Here is a 21,543-nt window from a genome sequence, read left to right as displayed (position 1 = left end):
AATTTACACTAATATCAGTCTATGCTATAAAAAATAATGATTTCGAAGGACAAAGAGGTCATTTTAATTACTGAAAAATTAGAAATTTTACCACTGCTGAATAAATTGGTAGCATTTAATAAAAATTCTGATTTTTAAAGAGGATTTCAGAAAGGCTAATGCTGGACTGGACACTGTATCTGCTGTCTTCCATAGTCTACCTGTGCGTCAGATCTAAATCATCCACTTAATGCTAGGTATAAGTTAAAATAATCCTTTTCTTTGTGAGATATGGGGCTGGCAATAAGTGTGAGATCTGAAGTCTTCCACAGGTATTAAGAATTACTATTATGCAAGTATTCTGGCATGGGACCTGTCAACTTCACAGCTTCCTTACCTCTCTTCAGCACCTAGTCAATGCAAGTCTTGACCAAGAGTGTTATTGTTTAAGTTGTTCTCCAAAATGATTCCAGTATACATATAGCAGCATAGAAATTGTTGACACTGTTCACCAGAACAGAAGACTCTCTTAAAAGCCACAGCCTGGATGCCACAAAACATTAAAGCTTCTAATGTCCACTTAACCTTAAATTGTTGATGCTGGTCACAGAACAGAAGACTCCCTCAAAAGCCAAGGCTTGGATGCCACAAAACATTAAGTCTTCTAATATCCACTTAACCTCACAAATTGCCACAGCTTGTCCCCACTGATAGATCTGAGCTTAAATGCTGACTCAATTTTGGTTTCCACACTAATTAAATATACTTTTCTTTGTAACAGATACTGCAGTCAGATAGCGTTCGATGGGACTGAGTCAGTATGATAGAAACTTAGGTTTAGTGAGTCTGGATACATAACAAGAGTTACGTGTTTAACTCCTACTAATAACAATTAAAAACCTTCTCAGACCTTGTCAGTAAAATTCTCCTTGACATACTAAGTTTATTTTTAAAAGCTGAGATAAATTTGAGGCATCATTTTTTCACAAGCTCCATCCTCAGCTTTCTAACATGTAGTGTAGGCTAGATACAAAACCAGGAGCAAAACCTCTTGAATTCTGTTCATAGTTTGATTACTGGTTTGTTCTGTAGCCTTGGCCAGTTGCACTACCCCTTTACGTGCAAGTTTTCCTATGCATAAAATGAAAATAACATCACTTGCTCACTAACTGATCTCCCAAAGGTAACGTGAGGATTTGGTCATGTTTTTAATGCTTTTAAAATAAAGAAATGTGCAATAAATGTGCTAAGAGTTATTGTGCTGTTCTTCGTTCATTATTCTTAACTGGCAGGTGAGTTAGGGAACAGAGCTGCTCTTGAAAACAGTCTAGACCCATGAGAAGCTTCCTGAGAAGAGTTACAGCTTGGCAGGCCCAGGGTCACAATTCTGAGTTAAAAAAGAAATGAAATAGCAAATTTTCTGTTTTTTCTCTTTCAGCACTATGTAAACCATAGTTCCCACTTATTTTCACTATATACACTACCCTACTGAGCTGCAAATAAATAAACCTGAAGACCAGCTTTGCCCCAGCTTTTATTTTTATTACATGTTACTTTGCTAAGGTCCCATCTTTAGCAGATTTCTTCTCATCATCTCTCTCTAACACTTAGTTCCTCAAAATAATAACCAAAATTTAGAATTCTACCTGTTGTTTTAAAAACACTTTGCTGGTATAGTAAGTGAATAATTGCAAAATTATGGCTCAATATTCACCCCTTTCAGTCATTTAACATTTGAAAAAGCTTTTCTTGCCCTGACTACAGAAGGCAAAATCTAGTCTTTGAGGCATTACTCTGACAGGGGGAAGACAATGAACGAGCAAGTGGTAGACATTAAGGCAAGTTTGGTTTGAAATTAGGACTCTTAGTCTACATTGCCATAGTATCAAACTTACATTGATGATGCAAATAACAATTTTCTGTTTCCTTTCAAAAACAGATATTAAAAAGTTTAAGTGCATTTTTAAAGGGCAGAAAGAAAACTGGGTATAATTTTAAATCAAGTTTTTATCTGATTTCAAATATAGAGAGTTTTGATTGTCTCTTTAATGGATAATAAAACACAGTTGTTTCTAAGGAGTACAGTGCCTATCTAATCCACAGAATTTAACTTAAGTAAAACCTGATAAATTAGGACAGAAGGAACATTGCAAAAAAGATACATCGGAAATTAGCTATCACATAAGTCATTCTTGTAGCTCCCTGAAGTTTCATAAACACACCAATATACATACTTTCAGTTGCACAGAAGCAATACAAAAGCAATTTAAAATAGAACTTATGTTGTACAATTATAATAATCTCTCCCAAATGATGTTTGAGCAAAGAATAGGGTAAAGCATAAGAAGAGACACTTTATACACTGAATTACAGCTAACTAAAAGAAACACAAAAAATTATATATTTTTGTACTGAAAGCCTTTCTAACCACACCTCAACTCCAAAATAACCTTTTGCTTTCAAATAACCCTTTCAATGAAGTCTTCAAGTACATGATATACTCTTACATTTCTGGAGTTTACATCCAGTGAACATGGCATTTCCCATCATGTTATCCAGTCATATGTATTAAGAGGAGAGAAGAATCACAGCACCACTGAGGTAGTTGATCCTTTGTCACTGAAAAACATATCCTTTTAAGGAAAAATGAAAGACTACATCAGCCTCTGACACCTTGGATCTGTACCATTGAGAATGGGGTATGTATATGTGCCATTGCAGCTCATAGCATCCAACAAATGCTGGTCCAGCCAGCTCAAGAATATCTACATCCTACTCTATCTTCTCCTATCCCATCTTTTTTTCGGAGTTAAAAAATGCGGAGATAGTTTCTATAACAACAGTGACTGAAGAGACTTTCATCACATTCCGTGGATCTTTGACAAATCAATACCATCATTACATATAGATTTGACCAGCTGTTCTAAATCACATCCAAGTGTTTGGAGGAAGAAGTCAAATTTACAGTATCATATTATTATAATATAAATATTTGTTTGAGTATTGAATCAGGGTGGGAACTGTGGTTATTGGGCAAAACAAATATAGAGGAAAGTGAACTTTCTTTGAAATAGTTACTGTAAAGGAGGTAAGATCAAATATTTATATCTCCTCAAACAGATATGTTCCCATGTATAACAGTCCCCCACCCTTTTAATACCAGCTGCTTTAGTGAGAGCAAAAGTATTCTGCTGTCAAGCCTTTCCTGTCCGTGAATGCCATCTTAAATGGCATCATAGCTGCTACTTACACCAAAACAATTGGTAAACTTATAGTTATTTGAAGGAAAACTGGCAATTATTAAAGCATGTGGTCACATGCATACTCCAAATATCCTAGCTATCCTATCTTACAGTAAAATATCGTACTTAATATTCTATACATAAAGGCTGAATATATTGCTTATTTAAAAAAAAAAATAGAAGGAAGAACCGAAATATGAAAAGCAATTGCCTGCCTGTTTCTAAACCTCCCCACTGAAGGTCTGGAAATTTTTACATTTCACAAATGTAACTGTTGCTACCAGGGTCAAGGTCAGTCTATCAATTTGCAAGCGCTTGTTTTTATAGCTCATGTTAGCAATTTTGCATGTGAAACTTCAGCATAAGACATAAATCCATCATCTTAACTATGATCTTTATTATTGTCTCAGTTTAACCTGGGTAAAAAGAAATTAGAATCTGGCTCCCTGAATGCATGGAAAGAAATTAGAAGTGTGAAAGGAATTATAAGACACTGTGATGTCTTCTTAGATCCAGAAGAGTAAGAGTTTACAAAGTGTGGAAGATTTACAAAAACATTACTGAATATTTGCTTTCTAGTTTTTACCTACTCTGCTGGTTTTTTTAAAAAGGAGAAGCTTTGTTTGAATTAGTGTAGCTCATTCCTCTACAAGGCTAACATAAAACCAGAAACAATCCTGAGACATCATAAACATGAGAGAGATAAAAAGGGAGAGAAAAATGGAGTGTATATATGTGCATGCGTATGTGCATGTTTAGGAATAGAATGCATATTTTATTTTAAAAACTATACCCACTGTCACTGGTTTTAGTTTTGCACATTCCAGGTATTTAAATCACAGCATAACATGCTTTATAATGTTATCTTCGGGGTCTTTTAGCATATTCCTCCAAAAACTCAAGAAAAAAAGTAATTTAAGATGTTTTCAGTGGTGAAATTTTTCTGCCTCAGAATGAGTTTCTATGACCCAAATGCTGTTCTACCTTCACCTACCCACTGAAGACAGAGGGTCCTCTTGTCTCCCACCACATTTTGGTTTCCTCTTCTCAACGGCACTTTTCCATACATTCAAAGGCAATGGAGGTAAGCTCTATTTCCACAGACTTCGGTCCCCTAAGTTTCTGTACTTCCATGCAGACAAGACACCGGGTAAAAGGTTAACTTCCTTAGCTGTCCATCTGGCATTACAAGCACGTAAATGGGAAATGCATAGCTGCCTGAGACAGCTAACAACTGAAAAATGGCACTAAACATCTAGAGAAATTTAATTTCCTGAACAATATTCTTCCTGTAACAGCATAATTGCTCTTTAGCTAAGAAAGAATCATAAAAGCTAAAGATTATATATTATAAAGAAACATCAAAATTATAATTGCTTCTGCTGTTGTGTTCAGTTTTGGTTTGTTTGTTTGTTCAAACAGCCTAGCAACTCCATTCAACAATCTGCTGTTTCCCTGTCAGTCTCAGAAATAATCTTACTTGTAGATAAATCTTGTTTTGTCCAGTTTCAAAACACGTTCTACAAACCACAGGAATGAATGGCGTAGGAAGGATACAAAGTTATCTCTTCATGTACAGGACAGATTTTTAGCCAGAGAAGCCTCTCACAGAAGCGATCGTTCTCTTGAGTACAGTAGAGACCTCCCCAGAATAACCAGTATGGATTAGGTTTGTTATTTATTTGAATACCTCTCAAACTGTCTTGCTCTTGCATATTTGGATCCAACCTAGAAAATGATGCAGTCTCCAGAAATCCATAATCACTTAGACTTTTTCATAAGGCAGAAGGAATATTTTTCATTCTGCTTTCTGACCTTCTACCACATCAGGAGCATATATATTTTTTTCAGTCAGTGTTACTGAAGCTAACAAAACATAGAGCACCTCCTGTGTATTACACAGTTTACACAGGACATCCCAAATACTACTGAAGTTTCAAAGCCAAATACTCCGAAATTTATCAAGGCCAGGAATGTGAATTGTAGTCATTCCACCTATACTTATTTTCCTTCCATATCTCAGACCAGTCTTCTTTCCAGCCTCCGTGGGTATAAAACAAAAAAATCAAGGCACAAATCTAACTTCAAAAATTTACCAAATGACATTATATTTATCTCTCCAACTATTACTTACATTTGTAAACAGTCTAAATGTTTACATGCTTTCATGGATGTAGTTAGTATTTCTATGAACATGTTTCGAGAACTGGTCTCACCTATTCCAAAAATAAGGATATCCACATGGAAACAAGATCTGGGAGGTGATATTAAATTTGAAGTTGGTATTAGATGTTTTTTGCCACAGCACCCTAATGAATACATTGGGTTTTTTTCTCATGTAATACAAATCCTACATTCTTTTCACAGCTACATTATTCAGAATACAGTATTCTGTCTGAAGTTATGTCCAAAAGTTCTTAAGTCCTGCATTTCAGCTCTCAGGATTTTCACCTTTCTTTTCCTATATATATTCTCAGGATAACAAATGGCTGCACTCCCTTTACCATTGTAAGCAACAATTTCCTACTAAACAATTCACATTTTGGAAAACAAACGGTACCAGAAACATCTAAGAACAGGAAAGGTTACTCTAGAAAGCATGCATGATATAAGAAGTCACAGGTGTAATATGAAGAAACTATAATACCAATCACTATAACCAAATATATTCAACTATTTACATTACATATAATGTATACAGGAGCAGGCAAAATCCTCTCATGATTCCTTGAAACTTGTTTTGAAACAGTCTTATGTAAATAATTTTCTGTGTATAAAAAGGCTCCAATCTTTATTATAATAAGAAAAAAAAAGGATTATTCAAGCCTCCAGAAGTCTTCTTTCTGACTGTAAAGTATTAGTAATATTCAGAGAAAAAGTCTTTTAGTGTTTGTATTGGGACATGACCAGAAGGTTTACAAGCAGTATTATCAAGTGTTAGCCACAAATTTACATATTAATATTTTATTCTTCTTTTTCACTTATTTAGGGGATTAGAAAAGAAATAAACATCTGTGCTATCCTGCACCTGCCACTGAAAACATCAAATCAAGAAGAAATTGCTGGATCTTACCTGCTGGACTCGGCAGATGTAATGGCAATCAGAGGAGGAATCCTCAGCGGAAGAGTTGTGGGCCTTGGGATAGTCTCGCTATCATTCTTTTTATCCCACTCTGCCTGTTCTATCTGCCTGAAAGCCAGAGGGGGAAGCTGGATGTTACGGGATGATAACCTTCGCACAAGATAGGGCTCCATTCCCTGGAAAGACTCTTCGTCTTCAGTTCTGTGATGCAGAGCTTCTTCTGAAACCTATGATGAAGGCAAAAAAAAATACCCATCATTTAAGAAAATACCTATAATGTTAATTTGATAATTCTTTTAAGCTAGTTTCTTACAAATATGATTTATATTTTACTATCATTATTATGAAAATTAAAAGGAATTTTAAAAACTCAGCAAAAAATTTCTAGGGTTTAGATAATTTGGGGTTTTAAAACAAACAGAAAACTATTTTATGATGAGATTAACACTATACTACCTAAAATATGTACTCATATGTGTATAGGGGACAAAAATGCTCTGCATTACACAGATTTATTTCCCACAATATGCTTGCTTCCCTACAAGTTATCTACCTTTTGGAAGAAGTAAGAGTCCAAATACCAATAATAATATAAAGTAAAAGTAATAGTCAGGGATTTGCAACTATGCACCTCCTGACTGAAAATAGGAGAAAATTCACCTTAAATTCTCTCAGCTGCCCCAACTCCCATCTTCCTCTCTTGGTCATGGTAATTTCATGCTAATAGTAAGTGATGAGTACTTAAAACAACCACTGTAGTGCTTAGAAACGGTGAATAATTAGAACCTCTGACGGTCAGGCCCTAATGAAATCTTAAACCTAAGCATTAGTAAACATTACTCTTCATTTAGTTATCTAAACTGCTGGTAATATTCTCTGGGTCATGGAAGAATGGCAGACAATCCAGGAAAGAAATCTCCAGCAGATACTGATCTAAAGGGGAGAAAATTTCTTTAGAAAGTTTTTGGAACTTTTAGCAAACAGCTCACCATTGTGAGAGAAAATTCTCAAAGAATTACTTTTCTGAGAGCACTGATATTCTGAGAAGCCTGTTGTAATTATAAGAAGAAATTGACTTTTTACTCCATGTCTTCACAAAGTCTTTTACCATTACTTGATAGATTCCCTAGCACAGATACCACTGTCTGTGCCTATTGCCTTGATTGCTTTCCTGTGAAGAAACACAAGTTCTGAGCAAGTGTAAAGCTTTTCTACATCTAAAGTAAGAATTAGGAACACAGCATATATAGCTATATATTATTCCACCTAAGTCAGGTATCAATAGCTTCACAGTCTCAAACAATAGTTGAGACTGGTACACCAAGTATTCCCCTCTGCCAAACTAAAGTTCATGTGCATATTATGGTATACATGTATACAAAATAAAGCAAGATAGGCTATTCCACAATTTACAATCACACCTCCAGTTACAGTACAGACATGGCCTCCACTTTGACCTGTCTCATGAGGACTGATGCACACCTGCAAGAAAAACTTCCATGGCAATGTATTCATTCTGTGCGCAAAGGGAAGGCCGTTAATGAAACAATTTTCATGATGAGTAATATTAATGAGCTCCATTTATACTCAGAGTTTGAGCAGTTGCTGTGAGCAAACTATTTCTAATTAAATTTTTAATAACAAGATCTAAATTCATAATTTAGCTATTCTTCTTAATCTAGCTGTAATGTAGTTTAAGAAAACGAAAATTATAAAATGGTATGCATTAATGCATGTACTCTGAAGGAAATCAACAGCAAAATCAATCACTGTGAAAACACTACAAGAATTAATGTGTTATAGTCATCCAGGGAGAACTTTAACTTCAGGCTTGCATTTTCAGTATGTGCATAGTGGATATTGAAGACAGCTGAATAAATTAAAAAATAATAATGAAATTAATTATAGTTCTGCAAGAAATGAAGAATGCTGATATCAGAGCTAAAAATAATATATCACATGAGGTTATTTGATCCACTTCATCGACTGATTTTTTGGGCAGCTCTGAAAATCATAAAAATCACTTGAATTCCACCCACAGGCAATCAGAATGAGAGAGCTGAACTGAGACAGTGAACTCACTGAGCAACTTCCTCAACTCATATGCAAAAATTAGAGAAGTAGAATACTATGGCATAAAGAAAATAATGAGGGAAGGGAAGAATTCCAACCCAAATGTTAAAGTTAAGCTTTGAGAAATCAAACAAGAGGTGCCAAATGTGTATTTCGATGACGATGAAAAAATAAATCAATTTGTGGAAAAACAGGCCATGAATTCAGCTACAGATACTCAGGCATCTAAAGCAGGAAATGTTGCTCATATTGATTTTACTCATCTTGGCAAAACAGAATAAAAACATGCATTGTTATTTTCACTTTATTTGTGAACGTAGTTGTAAAGAGTATTATATTTACTCACAGAATCATAGAACTGCTGTAACCTGCTCCCGTGCTGCACCACATTCCTAACAAAGAAGATCTTCCTGATGTTCAGTCTGAACCTCCCAGTTCAGGGCCTTTGCCCCTCCTTGAACAGCATGACACTGCTGAGAAGAGCTTAAATTTGTTGTCTTTTGCAGCTACCCTTCAAGTAGCTGCAGGCTGCCATCAGAGCGCCTTTCACCTCCTCCGCAGCAGACCAAGGAAGCCCTGACCATCCTGGTAGCCCTCTCCTGGGCTCCCAGCGTTCCCCTTGATCTACTCGCCACAGTGCCTTTGGCATGTACTTTGCTTTACTTGTGAGGCAGAGCACACCGTTTGGCTGCTATCCACCCTGCAGTCCACCAAAGCCCCCAGCTCTGTTCCAGCAGGGTTGTGTCACAGTCAGTCACATGCCAGCCTGTGCCGGTGCTTCAGGTTATCCTGTCTGGGTGCCAAACTCTGCACCTCAACATGGGCTCTGGGATCAACCCCTCATGGTGATGTGCTCATTACCAGCTGCCAGCCGGATGCTGAGACACAATTCCCTGTACTTTGATACCAGCAGTGGAACTAGTTTGCTGCCCACCTAGCAGCCTTTGCATCCAGCCCTCGTTTACTGACTGGAATTCAAACCAGTGTTTCTTAAGACTGTGGTCTGTTAAGAGAGATTTCCCACAATAATGATAGCGAAGGGGTGGAGGGATCAAACAAACTGCTGTCTGAGACTTATTGATTGAGAAATCCAGAATATAATTAAATGAATAAGATTACTTTTGAAGCTTTGAAAGCTTCAAAAGGTATTATGGGAAAGAGTGACACAGAGTAAGAGACATCTAATGATGCAAAGGGCTTCAAAGAGAGATCCAAAAGAGGCTACATAAACTTATGTATATAAAAGCATGAGGAACAGCATGCCAAGGATAGAGGACATTTTTATTTAGAGCCAGACTCTGTTTTATTGTGAGGACTATTACAAAGTCAAACAGAGGCCAAGAAGCTCATATTTGTTTAGCTCTGTGGAGCAGATGGAACAGGTCACATATCTGAATGTAGGTATACTTAAAATGTTATCACTATATGAAAGACAAGAAAACTACTAACCTATTTGATAGAAAGCAAAATAGAAAACTCAGATCACACAGCATGAAGTTACATGAGGATAGAGGTGACATTTTTATGAGCTCCTAATTACCAGATAGGTAAAGGTAAACAGCAAACGATTGTACATCAAAATCAGTTGTAAAAGATCTGAATTTTCAGAAATACAGAAAATATATGAAAAACAAAATATTTGGTGTTGGCATCTTCCTGCTGTCTCTAAAGCATTTACTTATGTACAGAAATTAAGCCACACCTTTCAGCTCCAACATTCACAGCAGCAACACATGCATGTGAGATAGACAGGTTGTACACATATAAAAAAGAAATTTTAAAGTAGTGTATCATAATATGTTGTAATACCACCTTCGTGATAAAATGAAAGAATCTGGAATGCCTGATAAAATTACTAGGGCAGTATATACCTTGAACTGGCAACATAAAGATGGTTAAGTATGAATGAAAAGTCTTGTTTTATTTGTATTTCTTTTTTTTCTTCTTTATTTAACATGGATATGGAAAAAATAATATAAAAATTTTTAGGGATTAGTGAATTTACTTAGTTAATATATTTACGATTTACTGAAAAATTGTACTTTCTGAACAGAGGAGAGAAGAAAGAAGAAGAAAGAAGTCAGAAAGGAATATAAAAGTATGATAGTGGGCCAGTTAAGGATTCTTGTAGCGCCGCCTTAACTGTATGTGATCTTACGCCTAATCAAGAAAAACAAAGACTCATAACACTGAGCAAGATCTAGAGATTCTCCATGTCAATAACCCGTAAGAAGCGTGCCTTTGAAAGAGGAAAGAGATGACAGCAAACTGACACTAATCAATGATCAACTTCAGGAAATAAAAATTTTATGATAAAAGATTAAGTAAAACAACCAGTTAAAGTTTTTATATAGTCCTTGACTGCTGGTCACTCACAGAACCCAATTCTAAAGTCAGCTTCTAATGTACACCTTACAATCACTACATGATGACCTTGGCAAGTCATTGATGAAAAAGCATAAACAAAATCACAACAATTTTCGAATAAAACATGGCAAAATCTATTTAGTTTAAGAAGTTCTGCCACCACTGCAGATGCTTCCAAGGAATTACTTCACCATCATGCTTCAACTTTTCTCAGCTGTAGGCAAAATGTCTTAATTCATTCAAATGGCATATGCAATGCTGCCTGCACACCAGTTCACAGAAGCACTGGGTGATAACTCATATTTGCTTGCATGAACTTGCACTGCACACTATAATTGTTTTCATATTGTCTTTCTGACTGCTGTAATGTTGATCTCAATTTAGGATTTTATCATTTAAAATGTTTAAACTGAACTTCTTTTTAATGTATATCTAATAGAAAAGAAACCTCTTTCAACACCAGGAAAGCAGACCTTATGTTTTCTTGCAAGAACTGAAGAGTGCTACTTAGAGAATTATTTACATCAAATTGTGCATACAAACCAGTTAAGTTAAAAAAAAAAAAGCAGTAACTGGTTTTTTTACTCCGTGAGGTGATAGTTTTTATGCTTATTTACAAGTAAAGCCTCATTGCCCTTCAACCTTAGTGTCCTCAAAGCCCAAATTTTTTATATCTTTTTCAGTAGGAGCATAAGGTGACCTTATAATTCACCAGAAAAAAACCAAATACTGACATAATCCACTTGCTCTGCAGTCAGTAATTTTTTTCTTCCTTTTAATTTATAATTTTTTCTTTTAACTTATTTCTCTATATAATAAGGACTTTTCCTTGGATTTCTCACAGACTTATACTGAAGGTGTTTCCCTGGCTGCTTCTGCTTGTCTCTGGTTCTTTTTGTGACTGCCTATTATCTTGCAATGTAGATTTTAGTCAGTGCCCCCAAAATCTTCTTACTTTCACCATGTTAGTACTTTCATAGGTACTCCCACAATGTCACTACCTCAATTCGTCTCTGTTCTATAAAGTATTTTCAATTGCTTCTTTCACTGAGTAAAAGATAGCTACCTTATCCATTAAGCTCTGCACTTACTGATCAGCAGATCAAAAGTACAGCTGCTGGCAGCTACCACCACTGTAGTCTTTTTCATAAGGGTTTTCCAAGTAGTTAAGACAGAGCACAAAAATGACAGCTTTGGACAGAACTGAATGTCATACGGCAACAGAGAGAAAAACTGTCTGCACCATAATCAGAACTGTAGTGCTAGCAATAACTGTTTTGTCCTTTCAGAATAGAGTACACAATTACATTATTTGGTAAAAATACTTTAAACTACAGTCAAAAGCTTAATTTTAAACCTATGAAAAACTAAATAAGGGCACAAATCAGCCCTTCTGAACATTCTTTTAAACAAAAAAAAAAAAGGGAAAAAGTTAACTGGTCTCATATTTCATGCTTGTACAACATAAACCAAAACCTACAGAAACAGCACTAAGTGGGTTGGAAATTCACACACCTAAATATTAGTAAATGGCAGATTAACAGACTTGTGTGCTACCTTACATTTACACATTACAAAACAGCAGTTAATCACATGATCAATATGTCCATATTTCAGGAGGAACCTTGCCTGACTTATTGTACAAAATTGACACTTCTCAACTAATAAGTATCTATTTAATGTTTTATTTAACTGTATTGTTGACTGTGGCTACATGCTTTATTTACTACACATTACACAAGTCCTAGCTTGCACACAATTATTAAAATTAAAAAGATATAATGGAAGCGGAAATCAAGGCATTTAGTAAGGGATGAAGAAGCTTCTTCTAAGAAGGAGCAGGAAAACGAATCAGAAAAGGCAGCTTATTCTGCAGCAGAGCAGTCACAGGAACATGAGGAAGGGACAGAAACCACCCGTTCTTTTACCCTGAGTGAGCTGCGAGATATACAAAAAGATTTCAGCTGTCAATAAGGCAAGAAAATTTTCAGCTGGTTACTGTGATGCTTGGATATAGGGGCCAATAGTCAGGAAATAGATGGTAAGGAAGTCCAGCCCAGGTAGGATCCCTTGTGAGAGATAAGGCCATTGACAATGGCATCATAAAAGTGGCAGTAGATCTCAGTCTTTGGAGGTGACTCCTGTTCAAGTGTGAAAGGGAGGTATCCCTTCAAGGAAGAACTTACAAATTCCCAAAGCCAAAGGACTGCCACTGAGGAAGGTATCTAGTATCTGAGGGAATTATCTGTGGTGGAGGTGATCTATAGCAACCTGCATGACAACCAGGTATCCAAAAACCCAGATGAAATCCAATGCACCTGGTCCTTGTGGAGAAAGTTTGTATGAAGTGGCAACATTCTGGAGATAATGAACTGGACAGACATGGAGGTATCAGCTGTGGATGGATTGGCCAGTCAGCTCCATGAATTCCAAGAGAAGCTCACTTTCTCCCTACTGGCCTGCATCTCGGCTGTGGAGAATCCGATTCAACATTGTCCCAGCAATCTGAGAAGGATAGGTCATCCTTACTCACACTGACCAATATCTCAGCTATTAAGAGTCAGCCTTTTTCTGTTCAATGGAGAGGGTACCAGTGGCACATATCACGTGCCAGTTCCTGTGTGGTGGTTCCTCCTGCGTGATTGGGGGAGGACATGAGGAAATGGGATTCTGAACCTACCTGGAGACAAGAAGCTTGGGTACAGGAAGTACAAGAAAAATCAGCAGCCAAAAGGCATCCATCCAGGAAAATTACTGCTCCAGTGTCTGTTGGGCAGAGTAGAATGGCTGATTGTACTTTTGACCTTAATGAAGAGACTTCTCATTTGCAGTTACAAAAACCAAGTAACGAAGACTCCATCCAGGAGTAGAGGGGGCCCTGCCTTTGGCCAGGTGGAGGAAAGGCACAACCAGGTTTACTGGACTCTGTGGGTTCCATGGTGTGGCACATCAGCCCCATGGGAGTATAAAGCTCTAGTGGACACCAGCGCACAGTGTACTCTAATACCATCAGATTACAAAGAAGTAGAATCTGCATCTCTCGAGTGACAGGAGGATCCCAAGAACTGTCTGTCTTGGAGGCTGAAGTAAGCCTAACTGGGAATGAGTGGCAAAAGCATTCTATTGTCACTGATCTGGAGGTTCCATATATCCTTAGCATAGATTACCTCAGGAGAGGGTACTTCAAGGACCGGTGGGCTTTTGGTGTAGCTGCCTTGAGTACACAGAAGATCAGGCAGCTGTCTATCTTGCCTGGTTTCTCAGAGGATCCTTCTATTGTGGGCTTGCTGTGGTTTAAAGATCAACTTTGCTACCATGACAGTGCACTGGTAACAATATCACACCAATCGAGAATCCCTGATTCCCATCCATAATCTGATCCAGTGACTGGAGAGTCAAGAAGTGATCAGTAAGACACATTCATCCCTCACAGTCCCATATTGCCACTGCAAAAATCTAATGGAGAGTGGAGGCTACCGGCGGACTATCGAGGCCTGAACGAAGTCACACCGTTGCTGAGTGCTGCTGTACCAGACATGTACCAGACTTCAGTATGAATTGGAGTAAAAGGCTTCCAAATGGTATGCAACAATTGATATCACTAAGGCATTTTTTCTTTATCCCTCTGGCAGCAGAGTGCATGCCACAGTTTGCTTTCGTGTGGAGAGGTATCCAGTACACTTGGAATCAACTGCCCCAGGGGTGGAAACACAGCCCTGCCATTTGCCATGGATAGGGTGGAGCTCTGGAACACCTACAGTACATTAATGATATAATTGTGTGGAGCAACACAGCAGAAGAAGTTTTTGATAAAGGGAAGAAAATAGTCCAAATCCTGCTGAAGGCTGGTTTTTGACATGAAACAAAGTAAGGTCAAGGGACCTGCACAGGAGATCCAGTTTTCAGGAATAAAATGGCAAGACAGATGTCGTCAGACCTGAGCACCAGCAAGCCTTGGAAAGAATTAAACAGGAGATAGTTCATGCAGTAGCACTTGGGCCAGTCCAAGCAGGACAAGATGTAAAAAATGTGCTTTACACCACAGCCAGATACCATGGCCCCACCTGGAGCCTCTGGCTGAAAACGCCTGGGGAGACTCGAGGTTGACTTCCAGGGTTTTGGAGCTGGGGATATAGAGGATCTGAGCCCATTCCACTCCAGCTGAAAAAGAAATATTAACAGCATATGAACAAGTTTGAGCTACCTCAGAAGTAGTGGGTACTGAAGCATGGCTCCTTTTGGCACCTCAGTTGCCTGTGCTGGACTGGGTGTTCAAAGGGAAGGTCCCCTCTATGCATCATGCAACTGGTGCTATACGGAGCAAGCAGGTCACACTGATAACTCAATAGCTCAGCTGGGAAACCCCAGCCTCCCAGGAGTCCTGGAAGTGATCATGGATAGACCAGAAGAATGAAAACTTCAGAGTGTTGCCAGAGGAGATGATCCATGCTGAAAAGACCCCCATTGTATAATAAATTTCCAGAAAATTAAAAGCAATATGCCCTGTTTACAGATGGATCCTGTCATATTGTGGGGAAACATGGAAGGTGGAAAGCTTCTGTGTGGAGTCCTACCCAACAAGTTGCAGAAACTGCTGAAGGTCAAGGTGAATCAAGTCAGTCTGCAGAGGTGAAATCCATCCAGCTGGCTTTAGATATTACTGAAAGAGAAAAATGGCCAGTACTTTATCTCTATACTAACTCCTGGATTGTGGCACATGCCCTGTGGGGGGTGGTTGCAGCAATGGAAGCAGAGCAACTGGCAGCGCAGAAGCAAACCCGTCTGGGCTGCCACATTGTGGCAGAACATTGCTGCCCAGGTGGAGAACCTGGCTGTAAAAGTATGTCATGTAGATATTCACATATCCAAGAGTCAGGCCACTGAAGAACATCAAGACTACCAGCAGGTGAACAAGGCTGCTAAAATTGAAGCAGCCCAGGTGGATCTGGATTGTGAACATAAGGGTGAGCTCATTATAGCTTGCTGGCACATCAGGACATTTAGGAAGGGATGCAGCATACACATGGGCTCATGACTGAGCGGTGGACTTAACTATTGATTCCATTGTGCAGGTTATCCATGAATGTCAAACATGCACCATAATCAAACAAGCCCAGCAGCTAAAGCCTTTTTGGTATAGAGGACGATGGCTGAAATACCACTATGGGGAAGCCTGGCAGGTTCATTTTGTCACACATTCCGGGAAGGCTGGACAGTTTTCAAGAACAAAGTCTTAAAGGCACAAGATCAGGCCATGCCCATGTGCCAAAAGATGAGCCAACAGGGAAGAAGACCAGCCTGGCTGAACAGAGAGCTTTGGCTGGAACTCAGGAAGAAAGGACAGTTTATGACCTTTGGAAGAAGGGACAGGCAACTCAGGAGGACTGCAAGGATGTTGTGAGGTTATGTCGGAAGAAAATTAGAAAGGCCAAAGCCCATCTAGAACTTAATCTTATTACTGCCATAAAAGACAATAAAAATTGTTTCTCTAAATACATTAGCAACAAGAGGAGGGCTAAGGAGAATCTCTATCCTTTACTGGATGTGGGGGGAAACACAGTGACAAAGAATGAGGAAATGGCTGAGGTACTTACTGCCTTCTTTGCCTCAGCCGTTAACAGTAAGACCAGTTGTTCTCAGGGCATTCAACCTCTGAGCTGGAAGACAGGGATGGGGAGCAGAATGAAGCCCCCATAATCCAAGGGGAAATGGTTAGCGACCTGCTGCACCACTTAGTCACACAGAAGTCAATGGGACCAGACGGGATCCACCCAAGGGTACTGAGGGCATTGGCAGAACTGCTCACCAAGCCACTTTCTATCCTTTATCAGCAGTCCTGGCTAAGCAGGGAGGTCCCAGTTGCTGGAGGTTAGCAAACATGACTGCCATCTACAAGAAGGGCTGGGAGGAGGATCTGGGGAACTACAGGCCTGTCAGCCTGACCTTGGTGCTGGGGAAGCTCATGGAGCAGATCATCTTGGGTGCCATCACATGGCATACCCAGGGCAACCAGATGATCAGGCCCAGGCAGCACGAGTTTAGGAAAGGCATGTCCTCCTTGACTAACCTGATGTCCCTCTATGACAAGATGACCCGTTAGTGCATGAGGGAAAGTCTCTGGATGTTGTCTACCTAGACTTTAGTAAAGTCTTTGACATTTTCTGACAGCATTCTCCTGGAGAAAGCAGCTGTTCATGTCTTGGATGGGCATACTCTTTGCTGGGTAAAAAACTGGCTGAACGGCTGGGCCCAAAGATCTGTGGTGAATGGAGCTAAATCCCGTTGGTGACTGGTCAGGTGACCAGTTGGTGACCCTGGTGAGCAGGGTTCCCCAGGGCTCAGTACTGGGGCCAGTTCTATTTAATATCTTTATCAATGATGTTGACAAGGGGACTGAGTGCACCCTCAGTACGTTTGCAGACAACATCAAGTTGGGTGGGAGTGTTGATCTGCTCAAGGGTAGGAAGACTCTGCAGAGGGACCTGGACAGGCTGGATCGATGGGCCGAGGCCAACTGTATGCAATTCAACCTGAGTACCAGGTCCTGTACATAGGTCACAACAACCCAATGCAATGCTACAGGCTTGGGGAAGAGTGGCTTGAAAGCTGCCCGGCAGAGAAGGACCTGGGAGTGCTGGTCGAGAGCTGGCTAAACACGAGCCAGCAGTGTGCTCAGGTGGCGAAGAAGGCCAACAGCATCCTGGCTTCTACCAGGAATAGTGTGGCCAGCAGGAGTAGGGAAGTGATCGTGCCCCTGTACTCAGCACTGGTGAGGCCACACGTCAAATACTGTGTTTAGTTTTGGGCCCCTCACTACAAGAAAGACATTGAGGTGATCAACCTTGTCTAAAGAAGGGCAATGAAGCAGGTGAAGGGTCTGGACAGCAGGTCTTATGAGGAGAGGTTGAGGGAACTGGAGTTGTTTACTCTGGAGAAGAGGAGGCTGAGGGGAAACCTTATTGCTCTCTACATCTACCTGAAAGGAGGGTATAGTGAGGTGGGTGTTGGTCTCTTCTCCCAAGTAACAAGTGATGAGAGGAAACAGCCTCAACTTGCACCAGGGGAGGTTTAGATTGGATATTAGGAACAAGTTTGTCACTGACAGGGATGTCAAGCATTGGAACAGGCTGCCCAGTGAAGTGGTTGAGTGACCACCCCTGGAGGTATCTAAAAGTCATGTAGACATGGCACTTAGCGAGATCGTTTATTGGTGGACTTGGCCATGTTAGGTTAATGGTTGGACTCAATGATCTTTAGGGTCTTTTGCAACCTAAATAATTCCAAACTTTCCAAAACAACCGTACCAAAAAGCACAGCATTGACTGGGTGTATCACATCCCCTGTCATGCACCAGTCTCTGGGAAACTGAACAATACAATGGATTGTTAAAAACTACACTGAGAGCAATGGGTGCTGTGACATTCAAGCATTAGGACACAAGGTTAGCAGAAGCCGCTTGGCTAGTTAACACTAGAGATATGCCAGTCAACCTGGCCCTGCCCAATCAAAACCCCTCCACACTGTGGAAGTAGATAAGATCCTTGTAGTATGTATAAGGAAATGGTTGGAAAAAAAAGTCTGGGTTACTCTTCTCTCGGGAAAGAGCAAACTTATTTGTGTGACTATTTTTGCTCAAGGACCTTCTGTACTTGGTGGCTAATGCAGAAGAATTGTGAATCCAATGTGTACTCTAGTAACAATTACTACACAGTCTTTACTGATCCTACAAGCAGCTTTAACCTACAATGTCATGTCCAAGAAAATATGTGATCATGCCATGAAAGTTTATCCTACTCTATTATATATTATATATTATATATTATATATTATATATTATATATTATATATTATATATTATATATTATATATTATATATTATATATCATATATCATATATCATATATCATATATCATATATCATATTATATATTATATATTATATATTATATATTATATATTATATATTATATATTTAAAGGAAATACCTTTAAGTTTTTGTAACCCATAATTTGGGTTGCATGTTCTAGGAAGTGCTACAGCAGACCCTGCAATATGTTGCCAAACATGGTCAATGTTATGTTTTGCAAGGGACTATCACATCTTTACATAGCAGAAATACCCCTTCTGGAAGTTGCAGGGAATACATGGAATGTAGTTTCTTCTTGGAGAGAAAGTATACATGTGATGTCCTGTTTCCCCCACTCCCCACAGAGAAGTAGCCAGACATGCTCAGAAGCGTCTGGCTGGAGAAGTGTTGCTGCTCACATCTGCAGTAATGAAGAAGGTATATGCTCCTGGATGCCTCAGTACCATGCGTTTTCCACACAAACACGTTACTTTTCAAACCTAAGCTCAGTTTTTCCTCTTCTTCCTCAAAAACTATAAAAATTTTCATCCCTACTAATTTTTTTTTTCTTGCCCTGCCTTTTGCCTCTGTGCATTTCTTGAATCGGTTACTTATGTTTTTTATTTTCTTAATGTCAGCAGAAGGCCTCCAAGAGCCCATGGAGGGCAGGGGAAGAAGGTAGACAACTGCAAAACAGATTTCTATAATTTGCTTTGGCATCTGCACTGGGTCTGGCTGCGATTGAGTTGATTTCCTTCATAGGAGCCCATACAGTGCTATGTTTTGGATTTGTGACCCAAACAGTGTTGATAACACACTGATCTTTTAGCTGTTGCTGAACAGTTCTTACACAGCATCTAGGCCTTTTCTGTTTCCTGTGCTGCAGCCCCAGGGAGTAGGCTGAGGATGCACAAGAAGTTGTGAGGGGACGCAACCAGAACATCTGACCCCAGCTGACCAAAGGGGTATTCACTGCCATATGACATTGTGCTTAGCAATAAAAGCTCAGGGTAAGGAACAGAAAGATTGAGAGCATTTGGGGTTATGGCACTTGTCTTCCCAAATAGCCATGGCACATGTTGAGGTCCTGTTTTCCAGGACAAAATAGGATTGAAGAATAAATATACCTTCCCCCCACCGCCCCGAAGTGTATATTCTGACCGTTCCTGTGCAAATTTTCTCAAGGATGGCAACAGATGTGTCTGTGATCTAAAGTGTGAGAGTGCTAAGTTATTTGAAAGGAAGTTTACCTTCATATTTTAACCAGTGAAAAAGCCTCATTCCTGTTAACAGTGGAAGTATCTTGAATTAGAGTAGTGAAAAGAATTATCCTAGGAAAGACAAACGATGTAGATGATGTTATCCAAGGTTGCATTTAAGGCTTTCCTCAGTCACAAGCAATTTATACCATATTCCATTATGAAATTGCTGGGCAAGCATAGCAACAACCAGTGCTGTCATTAACACAAAACCACCAAGAATGACAACCAAGCTTTGGAATGGCAAGTATCTGACTTGCTACATACAGTGATCCAAGATCATAATTGCTAATAAAAACAAAGCGACTCCAAAAAATAGTTCTGCTTCTGACGTTTCTGATCTCTGAGAATGTACACAACAGAAAGGAAGTTCCTGTAATGTGTCTGTTAATGAAATCAGCCAAATAGAACATTTTAGGCTTTCTTTTTTATGTTAGAGGTCTGGAAGACTCTCTTTTAATCCCTGCACTGCAATCAATTAATTGAATTCTAAAATATGACATCCTTTTACATACCAATTAACCTACTTCAGCTCTTTTTGTATAGAGCAGACTCCAGGCTAGGTCATTTAAAGTGTCTGCCTCCTTATTCCATTTCTTCCTTAAGTTCCTCTATGAACTGGGTGAATCATTTGCTGGCTAACTTACTGCTCATGAGATAATTTGCTAGCCTTCTAATTAGCAGGTATGTTTCTTAGTTCGTATTCGTAATTGCTCATTAGTAGCCATAGATTTTTTGCAACAATAAATGATTGTAATCTAAGGCACAAAAGTCAGCCATATATCACAAACTTGCTAGAAAATAAAAACAGCCTGAGAGAAGTCAAAAAGCAGACCTGTGACACAGAAATATGGATTGGTTTTTGTTGCCATTTCTCTGCAGGTCTACTGACAGACTTAACAAGATTATCTATTCCTCACCTTCTTTAGCTTCTCTTTGAAAAACATTTTTAGAAGTATCACAGCACACATCTCTAACAAAGTAGTTGTGTAGCACCGGTTCTTGAATCATCCATAACCAACCCACCCTGACACACCCTCCCATCCTTTCCATCTGTTGCTAAATCTTGTGACATGGATCGAATGATTACTGACATCCTAAACTTTATCCACTCTGTTCCAAGAACAAATAAGGAGACTTCCAAGTCATGACTGCAGTCGTTCTTCTAACAACTTACCATGCCAGCACAGTGCTCTTTAAAAGAATAATAATTGGGTAAAAAAGGTATAGCTTCTTAACCTCTGTGTGTGTTATTGCATTATTATATTACAGTATACATCATGCCCACACAACGGTAGAATTAAACTAGAAGGTAGCTGAAAAACAGGTAAAAATAATCACCTCCGTTTTTTTATTTGCAGCCCAGAGGCGTAGCGAGTACCAAAGGGCCAGAGGCCACAATGATAATTATTTTTGGAGGTTTGACACAAGGTAAACTATGTCTTCTAATGAATAATGGGTTGTTTCTAGACCACCTACAGAACAACTTCTTGACTCAGCTGTGTGGTTGGCCTGAGTCAGAAAATAATTATCTCTAATAATTCTACCTACTTCTGTACAAAATAATTCTCTCATCCGCACAAAAATATTTTGAGTAAACTGGCCAAATATTTGTTTTATGCTTTTACTTAGAATAAATAATTATTATTTTATGCTTTACTAAAAGCTGATATAGTAGTATTTATGCTGACTTAA

General features: G+C 39.0%; 1 protein-coding gene across 1 annotated transcript in view; it reads right to left on the bottom strand.

Annotated features, from left to right (window-relative positions):
• PDE4D (phosphodiesterase 4D) overlaps positions 1–21,543 on the bottom strand; it is a 613,857-nt gene that overhangs the window by 436,706 nt on the left and 155,608 nt on the right. The window contains exon 4 of the mRNA XM_075078147.1: positions 6,295–6,530. Coding sequence (XP_074934248.1) covers positions 6,295–6,530 — 236 coding nt within the window. The remainder of the gene's footprint in view (positions 1–6,294; positions 6,531–21,543) is intronic.

The sequence above is a fragment of the Phalacrocorax aristotelis genome, chromosome Z (assembly GCF_949628215.1).
Source record: "Phalacrocorax aristotelis chromosome Z, bGulAri2.1, whole genome shotgun sequence".
NCBI classification, from domain to species: Eukaryota; Metazoa; Chordata; class Aves; order Suliformes; family Phalacrocoracidae; genus Phalacrocorax; species Phalacrocorax aristotelis.
The sequence above is the reverse complement of the archived record's forward strand: the minus strand, read 5'-3'. Positions and strand labels throughout refer to the sequence as shown.